The sequence below is a fragment of the Alligator sinensis genome, unplaced genomic scaffold, assembly GCF_000455745.1.
Source record: "Alligator sinensis unplaced genomic scaffold, ASM45574v1 scaffold228_1, whole genome shotgun sequence".
Classification (NCBI taxonomy): domain Eukaryota; kingdom Metazoa; phylum Chordata; order Crocodylia; family Alligatoridae; genus Alligator; species Alligator sinensis.
This window is the reverse complement of record NW_005842044.1, coordinates 2,106,814-2,131,139: the sequence shown is the minus strand read 5'-3', so window position 1 is coordinate 2,131,139 and position 24,326 is coordinate 2,106,814. Positions and strand designations below refer to the sequence as shown.

Sequence of the window (24,326 nt, the reverse complement as noted above, 5' to 3'; positions counted from 1 at the left end):
CCACCCCCTCATTGGACTCCCCTCCCCCACCTGAGGTGTCCCCCCATCCCCCAGGCGCCGGGCTGCGGGGGTGGTGGCCCTGTGGGGCAGCGGCACCGCCATGGTGGAGAAGCGGTGCCCGCGGCTGCAGCGGGACGGCGTGTACCGGTGGTTCTCGGAGCTGCCGTCGCCGCAGCGCGTGGAGTTCCTGTGCGGCCTGCTGGACCTGTGCATCCCGCTGGAGCTGCGCTTCCTGGGCGCCTGCCTGGAGGACCTGGCGCGCAAGGACTACCACTCGCTGCGCGACTCGGAGATCAAGGCCAACAACCCGGCCGACTTGGGCAACCTCACCAACCTGACGGACGAGGTGGTGCGCAGCAAGCTGCTGATTTCCCTGGCCCTGCTGGGCTCGGCGCACCGCGAGGCGGCCGGCGTACTGTTCCGCACCCTCACCCACATCGACTCGGTCATCCACAACTACGGGCTGCAGCTCAACGAGGGGCGCACGGGGGACGAGTTCCTGCTGCTCTTCACTATGGCCTCCAACCACCCCGCCTTCAGCTTCCACCAGAAGCAGGTGCTGAGGAAGGAGCTCACCCAGATCCAGAACATCATGGCCAGCACCAGCAAGACCCCCGGCCCCTCCACCCTCAACACGGTGGCGACCTACCCCGGCTGCCACAAGGTGGGTATCGCGCCCTCGTGCTGCTCCCCTCGGCGAGACGTGCGAGGGGATCCTTCCGGAGGCAGCCGCAGCCTTGCGATCTCCCTTCGTGTAAACCTTGTTGTTGGAAGCGGTCGTTCAAATCCCGTCGGGAGTCTGTTGCTAGCGCGCGGGACGGGTAGGAATAGACGGATGATTTGTGGATTGCTAGGGACTGGAAGGGACCTTGCGGACCGTGGGGTCCAGCCCCCCAAATGCGTGCCGTGTAGAACGGGAATTCGTTCAGCTGCCAGCAGATCAACAGGCCGTCCTACAAAGCAGTGGTTCTCAACCTGTTTTTGGACCAGGACCCATTTGTAAACATCGATGGCCAGTCCTGACCCAGTGCCCCTCAGTCCTGACCCAGGGGGTGGGAGTGGGGCAAGAGGAACGGCCATGCTGCAAGGGGAAAGCTGCCGTTTCCCACGTTTTTACTCCTTGAAAGGAGACTCCATTTTTAAAGTTTGTGGATCCATTTCTGAAGTTTGTTCGCAACCTTTTCATGTATTCTTGCAACCAGGGGACTCCATTTTTAAAGTTTGTGGATCTGTTTCTGAAGTTTGTTCGCAACCCTTTCATGTATTCTTGCAACCAGGGGGCCTGGACCCAATGATCTGTTAGGTCCTTTCCGGCCCCTAACAACCATGAAACTGTGACCCACGTTTGGGTCACAACCTGCGGGTTGAGAAACACTGCTGTCATGTACTGGTTGCTGTTAGCTTTCTGCTGGGATGGCCTTGGTCTTGCTGTTGGGCTGAAAGAGCCTAGAAGGGAGATGAGCATGAAAGTCAGTTGGGAAATGTAAGCCATTGCCTGTCTACAAGGATGATGGACTAAGGAACGAGTGGTATTCTGGAGAGGTTGGGATGGAAGTTAGGTTTGTTGGAAGTGGAACACTTTGGTGAATCTGCTTTCCCCCGTAGCCATAATGGGATGGAGAGCTGGCCTGTAACTAAATCGGAAACAAAATTGTATTGTCAGTGTGCTCTAAATTGGTTGGAGTTCAGGTAAGCAAAGGTTGGTTCTCAGCCTGAGATGGGAGTGTGCATATTGGTGTGGTCCTTTCAAAACAGGCTTTCTTCTAGTTGTGTGTTCCTTTGGGTACTGTGGTCTTAGCTTGAAAATTTTGGATGAGAATCTCTTTACTTGGCTGTGGATATGTGTCCTCTTCTTCCCTCCCAACCCAAATACTTTGGTTCCTTATATCAAACTATTGGAAACCAAGGAGCAGAGGTTGTGAAATTACTACTCTGTTCGATTTTCAATTTTTTTTTTTTTAATTTTTTTTTTTTTTTTTTTTGCTGAAGTATAGAGAGAAATACTTCAGGACAGGATAGAAAGATATAATTAACCACAGGAGGAGCCTCCGTACAAATATTTAACTTCTCTCAGTTTCCATTCTTCAGAAAATCAACATTGAAAGCTGCACCGTGACCCACAATTTTATTTCCGTCTCCCTCCGTTCTCACCTGCAGTCTCCTAAAGCAGACTTTACATCTTGCCAAAGTTCAGTGGAAATGCAACATGAATCAAATGCATGCACTAAAGAAATTTAAGGACATGCTTCTTGAAGCATATTCTTTGAGTCTTCACTCATAGTGTACACATTTTGTCTAATTGAGTGCCAAGCATTCTGGGTTGGTTGGATAATACTTCCTACCATTCACCCAGCTAGCCATAATGCTCACTCTTTTTGGGTGGTCCTCTTCTCACTATGTATCAGAAGACAAACAGTGAAGAGGAGGGGGTCACTTTTAAAAAATGGAATTGTATTCTTGGCATTGAAGAATACTGGTATCTGATGTCCTTACAATCCTCTGGTTTGTTGGGAATGTACAGAAATAGCATTGTTTCACTGTATATTTTTATTATCTTTTTAAGAAAAGATTACAAACATCAGATAAATGGTTGCCTATGAATGCAGGGCGTTGGACTTGCTACCACTGGAAGGGACAATCTCTGGTGACATCCACATGTCCATAAGTAGTTAATTCCATTACTTATTAGAACAAGAAGTTGGCCTTGATCTATAGCTGGATGTAGAGTATGGAAAAACAATACAACTTGTTCAATCCGTCTACGTTTAAATGTGCAAAATTAACTAGCAGCATTGCAGAGCTACATGTTCTGATACTAAGGGATCACGTTGTGAAATGTTCGTCTCAGCATTACCTGGAAAAGTCAGTGAAGACATGAAGAGAAAACAATCTGCATTGGGGCTGAAGCTGGCCAGAACCCTGTGCTCTCAGCCATCCCCAGAGTATGAGCGAGTGGCTTCTCCCTTTCCTATTCTCTAGCTGGCTTGCCAGAGTTTGAGCTGTGCTGGCTTGGTATTTGATGTCAGCACTGTCGTGTTAAGTTAATTGAATGCTATGCTGAACTCCAAGCGCACCCTTTCTTGGGCGAATCTTAAAAGTGAACTTAAAAATATAAAGTTACAGAAGAACAACTACCCCGGGCTTCCCTTCTATTGATTCAGTGTGTGTAGTTCATGTAATCTAGAGACTTATCTCCAGTATCTGTGGCTTAAAAAAGGGAAAATCTGTAATAGTGAAAGCGTGTGTGACGAGCTTTAGTTCAAGTGCCCCAACTCCATTTTTAACCATGGGGATGCCAGTACATGTGATATGGGAGGCTGCTGGACCATGATAATTGCCATGCACCAGCTGACTTGATTAATGGAGTTTGCTCCAATACACTGGGATTCCAGCGCGTTGGAGCAGCCTCCACACTCATGTAAAGGCACCCATACAGACCAACTGAGCAGGTCTGCAGGCACCTGTGTTTCATATGAAAGGTAATTGCCAAGGGCCATGAGCATTCCTGAACGTTTACATTTCATTCGTTTATTTGAAGAGGTGCAAAGAAGTTACTTGATAATTGAAAAGTGTTCCTTTAAATTCATTTTCCAGGTGCATATGGAGATTCACTACTTCCACTTGGCTAGCTTGATGAAGTTAGCATAAATCTTTCCAAACCTGAGTTTCAAAGAACTATTTAGAAAGTACTTGCCGTCCAACAGAATGCAGTAGTTATGGTCCCCCAGATAGTGGGGGAGGGTCTTTTTAAATAACTTAGCAACCCTTAAAGGGCCAGTTTGCTATTTCTCGTGGCTGTGTTGCATCTGATTCCTAAAGCAATGCTTAAAACCGATGTCTGTATTCTTTGGTCAAGGTTTAGTTTTCCCAGTCTAGGATTATATAAAACATTAGGCTGAATCAGGAATAGGAAAGTTTCATTTCTTGCTGACTGGCTTTGAAATAGTTTTAATAATTGAATTCATATTTTTATATTGGTAGCTGCAAAAAATCTATGCGAATCTCATGACTCTTGCAAGTAGAATACAATGAAAGTCATGGTTTTAGCTTCCACAGAGATGTAACCTGTTCCTCTCTGCATATGCTGTTCTTATGTAGGATGATAACGTTTCTGTGATTGAGTTGTTGTTAGGCCAAACTAAAAATCCAGCTCCACATTTCCTTTCTTTATGCATGTGAAATCAAACCATTTTTTTGCATTCATTTTTATAGTTTTAAATTGGAGAGAAACAGCGGATGATCTGTTTTCTAGAGTCTGTCTAGTTAAGTGCACTCTGTGAATACTGAAATTGTGGGAGGAGAATGGCAGATCTAGCATTTTTTTTTAAATGAAAACACATTTGATTCATCCAAGACTAGTGTCTCTCTCTCTCTCTCTCTCTCTCTCTCTCTCTCACTCTTTCACACACACACACACACACACACACACACACACACACACACACACACACTTTTATGTATTAATAATTTTTTCATGCTCAGAAAACTCAGAAGTGGTTAAATAGAATTTTATTAAGCTTCAAAAAACAAACCCAACCCAAATCCTAAGCCCTGTTTTTGAGCCACGAACAAAGGAGTAATTTTGGTTTGAGGTATAAACCTTTGAAAATGTGGTTATAATGAAAAGTATTCTACCAGCACAAATTCACCACCATTACTGTCACACTATATCAAATGACTTCTGTGTAATCATTTTTAATATTGTTTCCTATTGCAGCGGTCTGTTTATACAGCTGAGGAGAAGAGCATAGTTACAGTGTATAAGCAATGAGAGTTTACAAAGAGGGTAAAGGCTGAATGGGCAGTAGGCACCAAATAGTAAGCTCTTCATATGCAGGGGACTGTGGGAACCATTTGCGTTTTGAAGGAGACTGCATGTTCAGGCTGCTAGATAATTTTGTTTTGTGGGTTGCTGAATCGAGTCCAGTTGCCTAGTCGCATTGAGTAAAACTTGTCTTACGCTTACTTGTTATGCTGAATACTAATTTATTTAGTTCCATGTTTCTTGGTGTTGCACAGGTTTTGCTGGAAATATCCACAGATACAGAATATGCCTTTTGCTAAAGATGAAAGCATGTTGTTAACATTGGCTTCACCTGTGTTGATTTTTGAGTGGCGGGAGCAATGTTTTTTGCTGACACTTCAACAGAGGTCCAACTAGGGAGAAAGTTACTGAACTACCTCAGTGACTTCTGCAGAAAGATTTTTGAATGAAGACCAAGAAACACCATGCAGTAACTGCTTTCCAACAAACTGTAAAATAAGGCTGCCTATTTGAGTAACATTTGGGGGAATTAGGTAGTGTTCTTCCAGCTGATTCATGTTGGAGGATTCTCTCTGATATTATTGTAGCTCCCCGCAGGTGCAGAGGTCCCTGTGGAGTAAGTTGTTGAATCAGGGCCCCAAATAGTATATTTGTCCTCTTATTCCCTTGTAATTGCATAGTCACTTGGTAATGCAATACTGGATTTGTGTAACCTTTTTCAAATTGCTGTCTTATGAATGGTAACATATATTCCGGGCCAGTTCACCCTCAATTTCTGTACCCAACATATCTTCCAAGATTATATAGCATAAGGCACTATTTTACTTGGACTTCTGGAATAACACAGTAGAAAAATTTGGAAGTAAGACTGCTTCAGATCTTACGTTGCAAGCTGGGTCCAGAAACCTCATGAGTCCTACAAGAGTAGTAGTTGTCCTAATGTGACTTTTATATGTAGTAACTTTTTAGTTTTGTGCCAGTTTTGCAAGCAGAGGGAAACTTACGGTTTCAATGCATTTGTTGGCCTCTTGACCAGACCTGATTGATTTCCTGTGTTAGACGTTTACCACATTACTATCAGCAGGGTAGAATTGGTGAGTTGCTTACTTACGGTGTGGTGTACATGAACTTCTGTACAATCTATTCAATTGGAGGGACAAAGAGTCACACTGTCAACATAGATTGTATGTAGTTATTGGATTTCCATTTTGAAAGATTGAGATCGCCTGGTTGGGCTACCCTACTTTACTGGATGGTAACCCTAAATTTCTTGGGGTTCCCTCCAAGAGGTCCCCACAAAGTGGGCTAAGCATTAACCAGTGTTTTGTTTGTTTTAAACAAATCAGTTTGTGGATAGAATGGGATTTGCAAGCAGTAAAGTAGTCTCGCTGATAGCATTCATTTTAATCAATGTTACCCAATAGTATCAGAATTGAAGGACCAGAAGGGACCTGCCAGATCATCAAGTCCAGTCCCCTGCCATGGGCAGGAAGTTATTGGGCTCAGACAAGCTCAACAAGGTACTTGTCCAGCCTCATCTTGAACACCTCCAAAAATGGTGACTGCACCACCTCGGAGGCATTCAAAATTAATGTTAACATGAGAAACTAATTTAGTCATTTAATATCAAGCTTACTGGGAAACTTGACTGAACATTCCCTAGTGAGTGCGTAGAAAGAGCCAAAAAAAATCATATTAATATAATAAATGATACTGTCTCCTTTTTTTTTTTTTTCTCCTTGGACTTGACTTCCTACATAAATTGCGGTGGCTTTAAGTCCATACATCACTGGGTGTAAGTCAAGTGTTTGTGAATGTTTCACTGATTTTCCCCCCCTCCCTTTCCCCCTTTCAGATTGGTTTTCAATGACCTCTTAAGTAATATTGAAATAAGATGCTCCTCATATATAATCGGAGTGTCCCCACAGGAATTTACATTGGTTTAGCTGAACCAGTCTCTAAACTAGGTTTAACTGAAATAGTGCAGAGAAAGTGTTGCACATCCCTGGAAAATGAGACCTGGCAATAATTATCCAGGGTTCCAGTGCATAACTTCAGAGGTGATGAACAGAGTCCTTATTCTCAATAAACAGCCTAGGTAAGTTGTGGACTGTCCATCACTGGAGGTGTTGAAGAAGAGGCTGGACTAGCACAGGTTGGGGATATTCTAGGTCAGGGGTAGGCAACGTTTTTGGCCTGAGTGCTAAAAAAAAATGCCATGTCTACCTTGTAAGGTGCCAGAGTGCCGGCATGCCAGAAAAACAAAAACAGGTGGAGGATACATGGCAGGACACATTGCATATTAATATAGCTAATAATCATAAATGTTCCTTTTTTTTTAACAGTAAATACCAGGTTTTCTAAAAGTTCTAAGTCTGGTGACAATATGAAAAACTTCATATACTACCTTTGTTCTGGTGTATTTTTTTTTAAACTATGTTGTGATGAGAGAGAGGAAAAAAAGAAAAAGGAGAGAAAGTTAAAGAAAGAAATAAAACAAAAAAAAAGGAGACAAAGGCAGAGAAAAAGAGAGTAGTGAGAAAAAAGAGAAGGAAGAAAGAAATAAAAGAGTAAGAGACAAGGAAAAAAAAGAAGGAAGAGAGAGGAGAGAAGAAAGGAAAAAAAGCAAAAAGAGCATGTGTCCCTTGCCGCCCACGTCTCCCACTGCTACTGGCTGTGGCTTGGGCCTGCTGGCTGGTCCATGGCAGTGTCTGGCAGGGGAAGGTAGCGACACCCCAGCAGCAGCTGCCTGGGCTGGGGTGCTCAGGCCTCTGCAACAGTCCTGAAGCAGGGAGGGTCCGGCTGGGGCTTGGGCAGATGGACACCCCATCCCACCCAGGCAGGGTGAGCGCTGGGACCGCACACTCGGGGCAGGTTCTGGGCAGTATGGGGAGAAGCAGATGTGTAGAGAGATGCTGCAGGCAGGCCGCCCAGCCAGGCCCTTGGGAAGGTGGCAGCGGGGGCCGGGCGGGAAGTGGGGGCTGCCTCGGGGCTCATCCGGCCATAGTGGGCAAATGTGGGAGCCCAGCCTGCTCAGCTCCGCGTGGATGGGCCTAAGGTGCCTTGCTCACAAGGGGACACCACCTTCCCAGGGCAGGACACCAGGCTCAGGGGGCTCCAAGTTCAGCTTCCCTGTGTGCCAGGCACAGTACAACCAGGGCAGAGCTGGCCCTGGTGCAAGGGCCTGGCCACAGGAGCCCACCAGGCCCCAGGAATAGCTGCTGTGGGCAGTACTCGGGGCCGAGTCAGCCAGGAGCCTCCAGCACAGCTGCCCTCCGCAGTCCCTGCCTGGGTACCAGGCCCCAGCCTCGCCCACTGTCAGCTCCCCTCCAGGGGCCGGGCCAGGCACAGCCCGGGGATGCAGGGCAGAGTCGGCAGAACGTGGAAAGCATCCTTACCTGTGTTTTCCTGACTCCAGCCCCAGTGCCTGCTGCTGTGCTGGGACTTGTGGCTGCTCCGGAGAGCCTGGAGCAGCAACTTAAAAAAAAATTGTTGTTTTTTTTTGTTGTTGTTGTTTGTTTTTTTTAAAGCAATTTCCTGGCACACCACCTGGTGTGCCAAGGAAAATGTCTCCGCATGCCACTTCTTGGCATGCATTGGGGGTTGCCTATCCCTGATCTAGGTGTAGCAATGCCTGTGTTCTGCTGTGGGGATTTCCCATGTCTCTAGTCTTTGGTTGCCACTGTGCCCTCTCCCCCCTTTCCTGCCACATGTGTCAGGATGTTTTTAAACCTTTCCAGGGGCATTGATTGGGTGTTGCCTTCAGCCAAGGCTGGGGACTTTGACTGGGGTGTGCCAATACTCCTGCTGGGACCAAAGTCAGAGGTTCATGGTTAGAAGGTTTTGCCCCTCTACTCGGGGTCAGACTGATTGCCTTACTTGGATCAGGAAGGAATTTTACCCTGTGGTCAGATTGGCATAGGAGGTTTTGCCTTCCTCTGTAGAGGGGGTCCTGTCTGTCTGCCCGGGATCTCTTGAGCATATATTGACAACATTTCACAGAAGCAGGATGTTGGCTGCTGTGGTCCCCCTGCTTGTCCTGTGGCAGGTTAGGGTGTGAGGTCTGTGTTGTCAGGATTGACAGTCATCTTCTGTAGTTTGGATTATGGTTTGGATAGGGATGGTCCTGCCTCAGGCAGGGGGTTGGACTAGATGTGAACTCTGGAGGTCCCTTTCAGCCCCACTTCTCTAAGATTCTGTTTGAACAGATTCTATTTATTTCATTTGAATTGCATAAATTAAGATGTTGTGATTCTTAAGTGGGGTCAGAGTCTATCTTTCTATCACAGTCGGACTCTGGTCGTGATAGTGACCTCCACAAATTACTGCAAATGTATGGCAACAACTTTTCCATTAAAGATGCCGTATGTGGCTGTACATCCCCTTCTGTTTTCTTAGTGTGCTGCAGTGTATAATTTGGTGGGTTTTTTGTCATTCTGAGACTCTTTCTTGTGTGAACAAAAGAGATGCTAAGTATAGAAATGCTGTTCCTAATGGCATAGGCACGGGTTGTTAACATTTCCGTTGTAAGGTTCTTTATTTTTAGGTGACAACTTGGTGGTTAAAATGAGCTCCATTTTGAAACTCAAAATACTCTATCTTACTTACTTTTTCTCTTTGGGAAGTTTCCTTTTAGGAAAAGGAATGAAGAGTCGAGGATGAATCAAGAATTACTTTGTCCATATGTAACTTATAAGGACTATTTTGAGATGGCAAAGACAAGGGTATTGGTCTGGTACAAAGCCAAGTTTGCATATATGCATCATGCCTGAGTTTTTGCATTTAAATTTGTGGAGCAGCAAAAATCCAAACTCCATTAGGTTTTTTTTCAGTAATGATTAAAAAGTTGATTATTTACTCCAATGTTTTGATTGCAGTGCATACATAACATCTTATTTTTTTTAGTGGAAGATCTAGACTTAGACAAATAAGCAATGATACACTAGAAAATTTCACATTTAAACATTGGCAGACTTTCCCCATTCCAGCTTTTCTCCTTTACATGTAAATATTGTTATTATCTAACAGCATTATTTATATCTACAGTCTCTGTTTAAAAAAAGTAGATGATATCTTGTTTAGTTGTAGTGACTTCCTTGAAACACACTTCTGTCTCCAGTCCCTCTTAGCTTGAGCTGTTGCTCAGAGATGCGTGGCTATGAATTATATTGGTGACAGTTCAGATTACAAGTCTGTTCATAGCTTTGTTTGTACTTCAACACACAAACATTGCCTCCTTTTTCTCTTACATCTTCACTTCCTAAGTATGACGCTGGCACGTTCGTATTAGCCCTGTTTTTACAATAGCCACAATGTAGACAGGGCACTAACACATTCAGAATTTAAAAGCACATTATCATACTTGTGAAGCTACCTATGGGCATGATAAGGATAAACTGCTTCTAAGACATGGATCCGTTCTGCTGTTCCACTGCAGCTGTTAGGTTTGAGCAGGGTACATTTTTTTTGTCTTCTGGGTTAACATAAAGGGTGTGGATAAATGAACAAATAACGGGGCAAGGACCTCCTGTACATCAGCTGTTATGTGCCTGTATTAAGTGGTAGCTAAACCACTGTACCTTAGCTCTTTTGTTTCATCGAGGGGTTAACTATTGTGGGGCAAGTTTCATTTATCAGAAGGCAAGAACAAGCACCATTTCCTTGAAGCAGCCAAAGCTTGGCAAGTCTCTCCTCCTTTTAACTCACTGTAATATGTTCCTTTGTATAGTTATCAAATCTGGAAAGCAAGAGACTCAGAAATAAACTTCTATCTCCCACATGAATGTGCAGGGCATTATCATACCTAGGTGGCCTTTGTGAGCAGTTAATTGAGTTTTATGTGCATTGTTAGCTTATGAGCCTCAACTGAACTACCTTTTTTTTTTTTTTTTTTTTTTTTTTTTTAATATATATATATATTTGTGGAGAGTCTATAAAACATTTGTTCTTCATAACAGGGGTGGCCAACTTGCATCACAAGTGGCAGATGCCACTTTTATGTGTGCCATGTGGCAGATTGGGAAGGGGAAAGGCAGTACAGAAGCAGATAAGGGAGAAAGTAGAGCAGCTGATCAGACGGGGGAAGGGGACTGGAGTGGCACTCGGGAAGGGTGCAGAGTTAATTATGGCCCACCTGTCAAAAATGTTGGCCCCCACTGAATCTTCTAAAATAATACTCCTAATACCTAGCCATCCAGATAAGGTTTGCTATTTGATGATTCCTCATATTCATCAAAGATTAGACAGGATTACTATATAAATGTTCTCCAAAGCTTTAATAAAAGGTGAACAAAGTTATTCGGTGTTACTATCGTGGCAGCTTGAGAAAGGAAGTTGAGAAAATTAGTTGTGTTTAAGACTAAGCCTTTAGAAGAAATATTTCAGGAAATAAGATTTTTGGAGTAAAAAGTTATTGGACCATCATTCTCTAATGCAGTGGTCCTCAAGCTTGGTGCTGTGAGACTCCCTCAGGGACGCTGCGACAGACAGCACTGCTGCAGCCAGGTAAAATCACCCCATGCACAGGGCTGTGGTGCAGATGTACTTATACGTTAGGGCGTTCTGCTTTGCATAAAGCAGGCAGGAGAGCCTGGTTGAGCTCCAGCCTTCCAGGCTGCCCCCCATCTTCCATCCTGTTCTACACAGAGACAGAGGCATGCAAGACGGTTCCACCTGCCCTGTGTGCCTCTGTTTCTGGGAAACAACATGCAGGGTCGGATTGGGAAGGGCTCCTGCCTGCTTTAGGCTTAGCAGAGCACCCTAATGAATGAAGAGTTGAGTCTTGTGCCTCTGACCTTCCCAGTCTGACTGCATGAGATATATAGGACAGTTTTGCTTGGCAGCATGTCACCCAGTTGAGAATCACTGAGGGTAAAGCAAGGCAGCATTAACAGTGGTTCTCAACTGTGGGTATTGCCACATTAAAAAAGTTATGGGGGGGTGTCCTGATTCTAAAAAGATTGAGTACTATTGCTCTGATGTTTCTCCCCCACTCCTTAGTATTCCCTTCTCTGCTTCCTCTCTGGCAATTTGTGACCATCAGTAGAAAGATCAAGTATTCTTGCACACAGCTCTTGGGCATGGAGACAATGCCACTTAGAACAATGTTCTTCTCTCTTATCCAGTCTTCACTTGGTAATTTTTCTATCCAAATTTATGATCTTAACTTCTGTAGCAGGGAAATCGAATATTCAATTTTGATGTTAAATATGAAGTTCTTAAGAAGAAGTTATTTCTGAAAAACCTGAAGCAGACCGTATGCCTTCCAAGTTTACAGGAAGATTACATAAGTAGTCATGTTACAGTTTAGATGGCAAACTATGCTAATTCATTAGTATTGGCTTTATTTCAGTCTACGTCAGCAGATTTTTTTTTTTTTCTATTAACTCATCTATCTTCTGTGTTCTGGTTAGTTATTCTGAAAAGGAACACATAATTACTGTTTTACTAAAATGCTTACCAAGTTAGGTTTCCTTTTACAAATCCTGCAGTTCTCATGAAAAAACTTAGTATAGTACATCAACTGTTATGCATCCTCACTGGAGAATAGAGCTAGCAGTTATGAAAGCTAGCTTCATAGATTTAACCACTTCCCATATTTAACTCAGCCATGCTTGCATGGGTTCAAACACTTTAGCCTACTGGTTCTTAGCCTGTTGCATGCCTGCTGCAGGAGCTGTCAGTCTTTCCAGTCTCACCTTATCTTTTGTGTACTGTAACGTATAAGAAACATGGGGTGAGAAAATGAACATAAACTCTGAATTCTGTTGCATTTTAAAATGTATCTATTGTAACGCTGAACAACATAGTCTGTACTTTAAATGTATTTTTCATTGTGTATATATATTTTCTGCATGGATGTGTTGTAGCACATTAAGTTTCAGAAATATATTTTTTTTTAAAGAGCTGGATCATGAAGACATCTCTCCTTTTTTTTATGAGCACTCAAAAGGGGCAGATCCATCACCACCTCAGGGATTTTTTTTCCCCATTTGTCTTTGTTCAGTATATAATAACCCTAAATAGAATACTGGATAATGAGAACAGTAACGTTGCTATTTACGTAATTTAGCTTTTGTCCAAAGTGATAGTCTTCTTGTAATTTTGACAAGAGGCACAATTAAACCAAGAGTGCACGGGAGAAGGAGATCTATAACATAGACATCCATTCCTTAAGAAATGACCCTCCTTGCTAGACACTGATTGAAAGTTGCTTCTCTAGATCTCTTGAGGTGTGCCAGAAAAACCAATTTCAACATAAAAACTTACAGTCAGAGCTAGTAGCTGCTAAGGGCTTAGAAAATTGTACCAGGTAACTACTTGTCAAAGCAGATACCAAGTATCTATACTGCCTTGCTTAATATGTTTAGTCCATTTATTAATGCCACTACTATTTGTATTTTGTTGTTGAGGCTCTTTCCTCCCATCAGAGTGTAAGAATTGTGATGGTTTTGTCTCTTTTGGTACTAGAAAGCTGCAAGAGAGAAAATCATTCCACAAATGGACTTCTCCCATTAAGTTTTGGATGAATGCTTCCGTACTTTGTCCTTTACTGTTGCTGTCTAAGAAACACCTCATCCTCTTTGACTTTTTCACAGGTCACTTTGACTTACAGATGATCTGTGACAAATCAAGCCCTCTTGTTTCATAATCAGTGGCAGAAGTCTTGAATTGGACATGACTAGCTGAATATTTTAATGTTTTATGCAGTGGTTGTCTGGGAAACAAAGAATATCCTTTTTATCCACCATATTATTCCCAGACTGTCAGACACTTGATCCTCAGGTTGTAGAAGGTCTGATAAATCTGAAGCCAGCGTGGTTGCTGTCTGCCCCACCTTTTGTTGAGGAATTGTGGTTTTGAAGATTGATTCAACAGATGGCTCGGGGCAAACCTGAGCTTGCAAGGAAGGAAACTTGTGGAAGCGGGGTGGGAGTAAGAGCTTGCCTGTGGCTTTAAAGGAAGTTGGTACAACTACTCTTCAAGAAGTCACTGTTTTGATGCTGACCATCTAGCCAAGTACCAACAGCTATCACGTGACAGTTTTTGTTGAGAAGAGAGGCAGTGGTGAGAGAATTATCACCACCCGGATGCTTTTGATCCCCTTCACCCTTACTATTCTGAGTATAGGCCTAGCCTTGGTACAGAGACTGTGTTAACTTGATCAGTAAGCATTGATCTTCTGGTGATAGGTGAAGATTGGATCACTGTACTTATAAAAGCCAATGTCAGTAAGGTGTCCGTACGTCCAGGTTTCCTTGGGATGCTCCAGTTTCCATAGGTGAGTCCAGGCTGGTTGCTCAAAAGTCCTGGGCCAGATTCCAGCAGGAAGGCAGAGCGGCATGGAGGCCAGGCAGGCATCGCTGCTGCTGTGCTGGAGCAAGGCAGGTAGATGAAGCAGGTGCCCCCTCACCCACATGCGGCACACTTTTGCTTCTGCACAGCACCAGTGATGCCTGTCCAGCCACTTGTCTGGTGCACGATGCTGCTCCGCCTCCCTGCCAGACTCTGGCCAGGACCAGGCTGCAGAATCTGGGAGTGTCCCGGCCAAACTGGGACCAGTGGTCACCCTGCTTTCAATACAGTTAATCACAGGGTGGTGCTGACTTGTCTGCACTCTCTTCCTAAAGAGTTCACAAGTACAGGATACTTCAGGGTGCTATTCTGACTCTGCTTTTGCTGTGTGAACATTTAATGATGTTGGGGTAATTCATATAGACAAGGATGGGTGTAGTGTGTTCGCTAGGGTCACACTCATATGCATGTCCCTTTTTGTTTCTCTTTCGACTCAGATGGTGCAGTTCAGCACTTTGGCCAGTGGCTAGTTGAGATTGGGGCATGAATGAGAGTTTTGTTGGCGGAAGACAGATCATGGATTTCAGGAAACGGCCAGAGGAGATAGTGTAACCCTTTGGTTAAGGGTGCGAGTCTGCCATTGTGTACTAGGATTTGCAGCTTGGAGTGAAACTAGCTGATTAGCTGCTGCTCAACAGTTGTAATACAGTAGTAACTTAGTCTGCTCATGCCATCTCCATCTGGCTAGGAGGTTATCACCTTTCCTTTTGGATAGGCAGCCTTTGCCATCATTATCCATGTTGTCTTACTTGAAGATTAGAGCGTTGCCATGTGTTCTCTGCAGGGATACCCCATTACAATATTTGGAGATTGAAACTGATCTTCAGATGGGGATTAAAATTAGAAGGATTAAAAATGTGAAGTCTGAATTGGCTTTGGACATGCCCACCTAAAGAATTCTACCTCATTCCTTCCCATACTGCCACACTTGCTGGCAGTTGAAAAGCTTGATCACTTTTGGTGGGGCTGCTAAAAGGGGATGGGGGGTCTCAAGCCCCAAGACTGTGGAACAGACAAGTTATATGTATTGTCTGTAAATCCTCATATGCTTATGAGAATCCCCAAACTGAATCATCTTCCTCTTTAGAAGTGGCTGCTACTTCAACTTTCTACGTCACCTCTGCTCTCCCTTGTTTGCACCGCTGCTTCTGCAGGGCCAGGTACCAAGGCTGAGAGCTCGTCTCATGTTTATGCCTGCCCTAGTTGCATACAACCAAAAATTCAGCTAAGGATGACAGAGGCTTGGGAGCATCCTATGTTAGCCATTCTGTGTTTATCCTGTTATACCAGCAGGAAAACTTGGAGAGTGGTGAGGAATCCCATTGTTGGGCTTGTGGCACTGGAGGATTTCTGCTGTACTTGATGATTCCCCATGAGATGGTGGTGCTGATGGCAAAGCAGAAAGTAGCTTTGTTGGAAAAACTGCCCTTGTGCCATTAAGAATAAACTCAACTGGATGCTGTGCTGTCTAGTATGAAAACAGCAGTGAATTTGGCTTAGCTTCTGATAAATGTCCGTCCTTGGTTTGTGACCAAATATAGTCTGGATTGATCTCTGAGTGAAATCTCTTGGAATGTCAATTTGTCCATCATTAGAGTAGTTTTAAAAACTGAAGAAGCAAATTGCTGAGATCAGTTCTTGAACAAGGGATCCTGATTCTCTCTTTGGGAGTCTCAGATGTGACAGAAATGCCATAACAAAATGATCATAATCAATAGCTTTAAAGATCCAAAAGTCAACTTGCCTGCTTTCAATTCTGGAGAATTCTAGTAGGGCATGGATTTCTATTTCTATACTTGAAATATAGCAGTCCATTTTACCTTTACAGAAAATGTCCTCCTGACTTAACAGTATTCTTGTTTATCCGCGTGTATCCATGCTAAGGATTTTTAAAGCAAAGCCCACATGCTCACCTGTTTCTCAAAGGCAGTCTTTAAAAACAAGCCAAAATCTCTCTGCACTTCAAGGCATTTACTCTGTGGATCACCATGGTCTTCAGATATGATGAACCTGCCTCGTTTGGCCAACCTGTATAGTATGAGTTTAGTCCACCCATTGTTATAGAAAATACCCTCCCCCCCCATGCTCCTTCAGTGCCTGCCTTTAGTTTCCTGACTCTCCTTATTTTCAAATGTCTGTTGAAGTCCGTCTAAGCTACTATTTAGCAGTGTGGGATTAAATAGCACTAGTGAAATTTATGATTACAAACCAAACAATTTCAAGCAACATCCAAGCAGTCAAGGAAAAGATTAAGTACAGATGTTCTGGACAGACACATGACTACCTTCTAGACTGTGGTAGCTCCAAAATATTATTTAAAAATGTTACTTTTGGCTGCACTCACAGCACTTGTATATAATATCAAACCTGTTTTTCCAAAAACAGTATAGCCTTAAAAGCATAAAAAGAAAGCAAGTTATGTATAAATGTGGATACTTTTTTCTTTCATCAAGCTTTTTCTAGGTCTGTAGGCTTGACAGTCCATACACGTATGAAATGTGTTGCTCTTATTTTTTTAAGAGCCTTGGGGTGCAAAAATTTGCTTGGTTAGAAACTTTTTTTTTTTTTTTTTAAGACTTCCATATCCTTTGATATTGCACATTCTTAAAATTTTCCAAGAAAAAGGAAATCACAGTGAAAAATGTCATTTAAAGTTAGGACCAAGATTTTAAGTTCTTAATGTTATGCTCATACTCCCATTTGCTTGCTAGCTAAAATACTTTGTTTGGCACGGGTCTGAACTTTGCATTAGTTCTGTATCATATTTTGTTCCATGTCAGTTCCAGTACTTTTGACTTGAGAGTGAATCACATAGCAAATGAGTTTAGCTGATTAAGACATGTGGGTTAAATTAATTTTTACCAAAAAGAACAAAAATAATTTGGCCTTCCTGGGAGGAAGTGACTGTTAGTTCTTGAGTGTACAAAATTGAAAGCTGTGAGTGAAGACAATTACTGTTTGGAAGAAGTGAGTATAAGTAGAGGAAATGTATTTCCCAGACACAGGCTGTGAGTTAAGAGAATTTCTGAAATCAGCAGTGTACACGTGTTTATAAGCACTGGACATTGTGCTTGAAAATAACTATTGAGCTTCCGTTTTAGGATCTGCATCTTCTGATCCACTCATCTAGAGAATGCCTCTGCTTTGCTCTGTTTTTGAGATTAAACTTCCTAACACCAGTGGCACTCTGATGAAATTTCTCCTCAATCTTCAGTATAGAGCAGAGGTGTTCAGGCCAAACCCAGCCCTTGGCATCATGTCATTTGGACCTTTTGGAAGCCTATCAGGCTAAAACTTTGGCAGCAGGGAAGGGAGCAGTGACACTTTTGTTTGTTCAAGCTTTTGTAGAGTCCTTTTGGTATTTGTAATAGAGTTATGCATATCATTGCAAACCTTATTAATCTGCAAGTTGTTGATGAAGATGATATCAAGGCAACCGTGTAACTGGCAAGAGGCATCCAAGTAAACTTTTGAATAATAAAAGCAAACTGATGTGAAAATGTGTGCGCCCACATGTGAAGGTCAAAGTTTAAAAATCAAAGCCACAAAAGGATAATACTCTACCAAAGTAGAGACACATTATACTAAAGGCAAAACATATAATCCGGTTGGTCACGCTTTACCCAGCTATCAATAGGGTACACAAGGTATTTCTAGAAAAATGGCCTTGCCTGGAATGATGACCGTATGAATGAGCCTTGCTCTTTATAGGACATTAAACTGTTGTTAACATGAATACAAACTAGGTTCTTTTATTATGTCAGGGTTCTTGTCCCATATTCTGTTCTTTCATAAATAGTAACTGAAATTGGGATTGTAGTCATACACACTAGGATTTTTTGCTAGTTCAAATATGGTATTTGAATAATCAAGGAATGCCTTAGTTTGAGTGCTTTTGATGATGTTACCTGTTTTAAGATGCACATTTTCCTCTAAGTAGTTAAGTCCTTGTGCTTATTACTTCTAATGTGACTGTTCTTTGTATCTGCTTTTTATTACTTACAAAATGTGACATGCTAATTGACTTGCTGTTTGTGACAAGCTCTAAACATCAGACTGCTAAAATAGGTGTTTCTCTACATGGATGCGAATGCTGGTATGGACAGTAACTCTAGTAGTTTAATTGTTCTGTTTCTCATGTGATTTATGTTCGCTTCTGCAGCTCTTGAGTAACAGCAAAAATATGTTCCTTATGCTTAGTGCAGCCTAAAAGGTACATATTAGGCTTTAAAGTCTGGTTTGATGCAGTCAGCTGTTCAAGTTTCCTTTTTTCACACTGAGTAATTTTTCAACAAAATATGATCTTGATGGCAAGGTCCCAGGTTTCAAAGCCAAGTGAGTCGGTCTCTCATGCAGTATCTTTGGGAGATGAAACAAGTTGCTTGTAATTTATTGCACTAATATTTTAAAGTCGTACCTTCAGTCTGCATCTTTGTGAATGCACGACACAAAGTTAAAAATGGCTGCCACTCACAAGACTAAGAAATAAATTCTAGGTTTCCTGTTGAAAAGTTAATTGTTGTAGGCAGGGACCAACCATCTTGTAAGCAGGTGTAAAGTTAACTACCTTGGAAGCCTAATAAAGCATGTGCACAGTACGTGTTTCATACCGTGTGGATTGCACTAGGCAATCCTGATTTGCAAATGGCTGCTAACAAAAACTTCCCCAGATGACTTGTAAAAAATATAATGAAATGTGTGTAACTGCTTAAGAAGAGAGTAGTAATGTTCTTGATGTCGCTTAACTGATTTTGAAGTACTCTTCATTCAGTAGAGGAAAATAGACGGTTCTAGAGTTACCACAGCTTTATTTATTATGGTTTTTTCCAGGTCGCTCCAAGATCCGAGACCCCAATAAACAGTGTCAGTAACAGTTTGGAAAATGCACTACATACATCAGCACATTCCATTGAGGAGTCGTTACCCAAGAGGCCGTCAGGGAAACACTCCAAAGGTGCGTCCTGACTTCTTTTGCACAATTTCCATCCTGTTGGAAAAGGGGGAGAGTCCTGCTTGCAGCAAGCAGGGATAACTTTGAAATCTTGATCCACAAGTGGAATTGTGCTACTTTGCTAATCAGTTGGTTTTAGCAAGGATACTATGCTGTAAATGGAGGATGGTCATGAGATCTACCAATAAACAATTAGATGTGCATAGTAGGAGATGTTTATTACTCAGCTGGGAGGTTATCAAGAACGTTGCTTACAATTTTAAATTCCTTTTAACTCTTGTCAAGTATGCCTTCTTAATAACTAACCATCTCTTATTTTCATGGTTGGCCATATATCTTGAGTTTCTGTGCAAGTAGGCTGTTAATATTTTATAGAATGAAAAATGTTATCTGGGGCAGCATGGCTATTTTTCTGTAGAGGAGAGACAGCCGTTGGAAGCACGGTGATTTCATTTTTCTCTTGGCTCTCAAGAGGACATTTTAGAAGTGTGCGTACATTGGGAGGAGGGGGTAAAGGGTAGGAGAGGCAGCCTGACCCTTGCTAATTCTCAAGTCTGTATATTGATCCATAATCTTTAGTTGTTGAATGTAATGCTGTATTCCTAATGGATGATACATGCACAGACCTTTCAGTATCCAATGTCGTCTTGTAAGCATATCTCTCATGTTGATATCATCAGTTATTTAAAAATTTGCTTGGGAATTTTGATGGTGAGTGAAGTTAGCCGTTAGTGTGCACTCTGACCTTTTTAACACGTAGAAAAATGATACGTTACCACAGGCATAGCTAAACTTAAAGTGGCATAGAAAAGGGTTTACAGCACAGGAACCAGACTTGTTATTTAATGATACGTTGCAAAATGACACAACCAAAATGTAGGTTTCCTGAAATTTTGAGGTACAGGAGTGTTGTACTGCTTTCCGTTACCACACCCGTGGGTTTGTCTTATAAATTAAAATGCCTTTAGTTCATGCCTTGCTGGTTTAAAAGTATCACTCCAGCAGTTGGTTTTTATTGCAGGCAGAGAAGTATGTGACCCAGTGTTGTGTTGGGGCATTCTTTGAGCTGTGGAGCTAGTATTATACTTGTGTAGAGCTGCTTTTGTAAACGGGCTTTGTAGGATTAATAAAAAATAGCTCTGTATAGAAAGATTAATGCAGATAAATTACCTAGTTAAATTTTAATTAGAGGTAGTATTTTTTCCTTCTAACTTTAATTAGACTTAAAATGTAACCATAAATTCAACGAGTCATGGACTATGTGAGCAGTTGAAAAGTAAAAAGCTGGGATTTCATTACTGGGGCAACATGCAATAGTTAGAAGTGACCTGTAAAGTTGATTTTCTTGGTTTTCTTCTGCGCCTGTACTACTGTTTTGCTGTTTAACTCATTTTAGATATCCCTCTCTCTCCTTCCTAGCCCATCTTTTCCCCACCCACACCACTCCAGTTTGTCAAATGGATTTTAATGCCGCTTGGAAATCCTTGATCAAAGGTGGTTTTAAGTGTGACATTATTTATTTGCAGAGACGGTGAAACCAAAGCAGCTTGGAATTAGTTTCACATTCTAAGCAAATTGGCTTGACTGCTGGAAACCCCTGTGTGATGTACCCAATTATATTTCCAATAGCTCCAAGTAGCAATGTGTTTACAGCAAAATAACAGTGTAAGGAACTCTTTCTTCAGCTATCAGGACACAGAAGAAAAATGCAGTGCTAAGCAAAAACCTGCCAAAGATTGTAATTTCCCTCTGATAAAAATAGGACTGGGTTCAGCATTACATATTTTTCATTCTTGGACCATGGTTATTATTCCAGTACTGACTACGTGCCAAGATTTGTTATGGTACAGAGTGAAAAGTAGTTGTATTTTCCTCTGTAAACTTGAGAATAACCAGTTTATAGGAAGTATGGCCGCCTAATTTATATGTTGCAATGGTCGCTTGGAATCGCCAGTTGAAACCAAGGAACAAATGATTTTCTAGTCAGTAACTCTTGTTCTCTGTTAAAACAGATAGTAAACTGTTTTGTGGTTAGCCATCAACAAAACAGTTTGTTTTAACCCTTCCTTCATGTGTGGAGGTGTCTACCAAAGAGCTTTTGCTCCTTTCCAAGCAGGTTGGGGCAAGACCCAAGTCTGACTGCCAGCCTGGATCTGGAACAGCCCGATCTCAAACCTCCCAGAGTTTTCTGGCTTAATGAGTGAACAAATAAAGGGGCTCCTTGTTGTGGTAGAGCCTTTGAGGTAGGGAAACTACCCGAAATACTGACTTCCCTAATTGGATGCTGCCATTTAAACAAAACAAAATTTTAGTTTTGCCTACTGGGCACATTCAGCATCAAACCCTTTCCTAAAGGGACATTTCTTCTGGGACTACGGCTGAGTTGCTAATGTTCTTCATTCCTTTTCCATTGTGAAATGCGCTAGGGCTGGGCTTCCCCAGCTACAGAGAAGATCCTGGGCTCAAAACTGAGACCCAGCTGTCAGACTGGTCTCCCTGCAGATGCAGTTTCTAGCCCCCTTAGCTGGCATGAGGGTCAGGTGCATATCAAGCCAAGTCATATTAGTTGGCACACAGATAAAACTTGCAAATGATTTCAAACTTGGCTAGTAGAAACTGGAAATCCAGGTGGTGCACGGTCATATGTGAGATACCATGATTTTTCTTGGTGCAGAAATTGGCAGCAGGTTTCCATTCACCCTGTCATCTACCCTTTGTTTTCAGCTTTGTGTGTTCGGAGACAGAAACCTTGCTTTATTTACAGGAGCCCCAGGCACAAGAAGGGTGATTCCACTTTTGTCTCTGTCATTAAGATCAAATTTTGTGTAAAATGTGATTAAAATGTAATGAAAACTTTGGTTTGCAGTTTGATAAGCTGTGTTGCAATTCTGATAGTTTTATCTCTCGCCAAAGATGTTGTTAAATACCTTTGTATGTTATGTTGTTGAAAATGGGAATGATTCAGTCCTTAGGTGGATAACACATGCAGGCAATGAATAATATTGCGCTGTCATGTGACAGGGTTTAGCAATGCACTAAACGTGGTCAGTGACCACAGCATATTTTCCAAAAGCACAATGGGATAAAGTGCAGTAGACCAGATGTTGAAGTACAAAACAAAGACTCTCTATAATATAGGCAACGTAAAGTGCAAAACATGAAAACTGTACTCTTAGCGCTTTGCTTCTCTGAAGATTTATCATACTGTGTTTTGATCTGTCTTAGCTCCTGGAGCTCCCCGTAGGAAGAGTTCTCTGTAAAGATTTATATAATGCAATCCACTGTTGCAAGCCCATATAGGTGTCAGTGCTCTGACTACTATTTTCCTTTTTATACAGTATTGAAGTTGGCTTCTTCCACTCTCCGCCAGTTTAATTTTCCAGGAGATGGCAGAAGTCCACTGCCTTTTGATTATTTTTCCCTGCATTCAACTCTCACTCAATTCCCACTACTAACACAGGAAAAAAAACACATGCCTCTTAATGGCCCAACATAACTTCAGGTGAGGCAACTGTGATCTTGGCAGTCAAGATAATTTGCTGGTCCACTAGCCTAACTCCTTGCCTGCATTTTGTCTAAACCAGGGGTGGGCAAAATGCAGTCCGGGGGCTGTATGCAGCCTGCCAGGCCATTCTATCCGGCCCATGGGGCCCCTGAAAAATTTAGAAAATTAATATTAATCTGCCCTGAGCTGCCTGTCATGCCGCTCTCGATGGCTTGCCGAAACTCAGTAAGCAGCCCTCTGCCCAAAGTAATTGCCCACCCCTGGTCTAAACAAGCAGTTTGCATCCATCTTGCACAGTGTTTGTGAAGTTTAAAATGGGGGCATGAGGCCTGTTCTCTAGCTCTTCACCTAATACTCATATCAGCAGGCTGAAATCAATAGTAAAAGGTGCAGGGCTGTTTCTCTGAGTGCACCATGTCTACAGAACTAAAACCGTATTACTTGGAATTAACAGCAACCACTGCAAACAACTACATTGTATCTGTTGATATAATGAATCTGTGCCTTTTCATTTCTGGAAAATATCACTTTAAATACTTTGTTTCCTCAAAAGTATACCTTTCAGTTCAGATTACAGTCAAAGGTAGCAGGTTCCTTTTTAGATTTCTTTTTCTTGTATAATCATGCGACACCAACAATTTACAGTTCTTAGCTTTTGTACGTGTAGCCAGGCCTCAAGCTGTGGCTCTGATTTTTTTCAAAATTAATGTTACCTGCTTTGGATCAATCTCAACTAATGCTTAGCATGCGCTGCCCTTAAAGGAGGACTATTTAAAAAAAAAAAAAAAAAAAAAAAAAGGTATTCAGGGTAAAATGTTATAGCCACACTGTGGCTTTAGTCAAGTTGATGGGCCCAAACCAGTAATTTGCTCAAAGACAGTGAATTCTAGGATTTTATTGCAAGCCAGAATATTTGCAGGCAGACTGACACCAGAATAGTTGTGTGGCCGCTGAACCTAAGCAGCATCCAACTAACTGCCAGTTTGAGCCCTGCCCTTGGCAGCCCTCTGAGCCTGCTGGTTACTTGCTACCTAGATGCTTGCAGGGTCGACTACTTGACCTTTTGCTCTGAAGCCAAAACTTCTGTTTCTTTCTTGATATTTGTGGGTGGTTCTGTAATGTTATCTGTGTTTTCACTCTTCTTATGAACTGGTTTAGCATGCAACTAAAAAACAAACAAAAAAGACGACAGCACTCTGCAGCCAAAAATAGATGTATTGCACTAATCTGGTTTTGGTATCATGGAAATAGAAATGAGTGAAATCCTAGTATTAACGTGAATGTGCGAGAGGATGTAAGAAGGCATGTAGTGGCTTCTTGGCCTTTTGTGGGCAAAGGTCAAGTGTATGATCTCTCGTGGGATATTTTGGGACCAAGTCACTGGTCCTATTGGGCAGTCTCATGACTGAAAACATCATCTCGGTAGTTTAGTGCTTTCAGGATAACACGGGCAATGATGCGAGTTGTCGTTATATCACTTCAGGTTTTCTCAGTAACCTCAATTATCTGTTACTTCATCATAGGTCTGCTTATGGGTTGCCAAGTAAGTGAGATTATTTTTGCAATTACTTTCAAGGTAAAACCTCGAAAGATTGGAGAATTTTCAGGAACTAGAAAGTAAATGTGAAACTGATTTGAAGAGGTCGAGTGATTGCTGGAAAGTTCTAGAGGAAAGTTGCATATTATTGAAAATCAAGACATCTGTGTGAGGAAGTGAGATGAGAAATTGTAATGGAGTTTGAGGAAGAATT

The 24,326-nt window shown here is 42.2% G+C and overlaps 1 protein-coding gene across 6 annotated transcripts in view; it reads left to right on the top strand.

Moving 5' to 3' along the window:
* Positions 1-27: 27 nt before the first annotated feature.
* Positions 28-24,326, top strand: part of ZCCHC14 (zinc finger CCHC-type containing 14) — a 68,677-nt gene continuing 44,378 nt past the window's right edge. For all 6 annotated transcript variants that reach the window (XM_025203087.1, XM_025203084.1, XM_014519515.2 and 3 more), the window contains exons 1-2: positions 28-664; positions 18,950-19,073. In XM_025203087.1, coding sequence (XP_025058872.1) covers positions 101-664; positions 18,950-19,073 — 688 coding nt within the window. In that variant the 5' untranslated portion in view covers positions 28-100. The remainder of the gene's footprint in view (positions 665-18,949; positions 19,074-24,326) is intronic.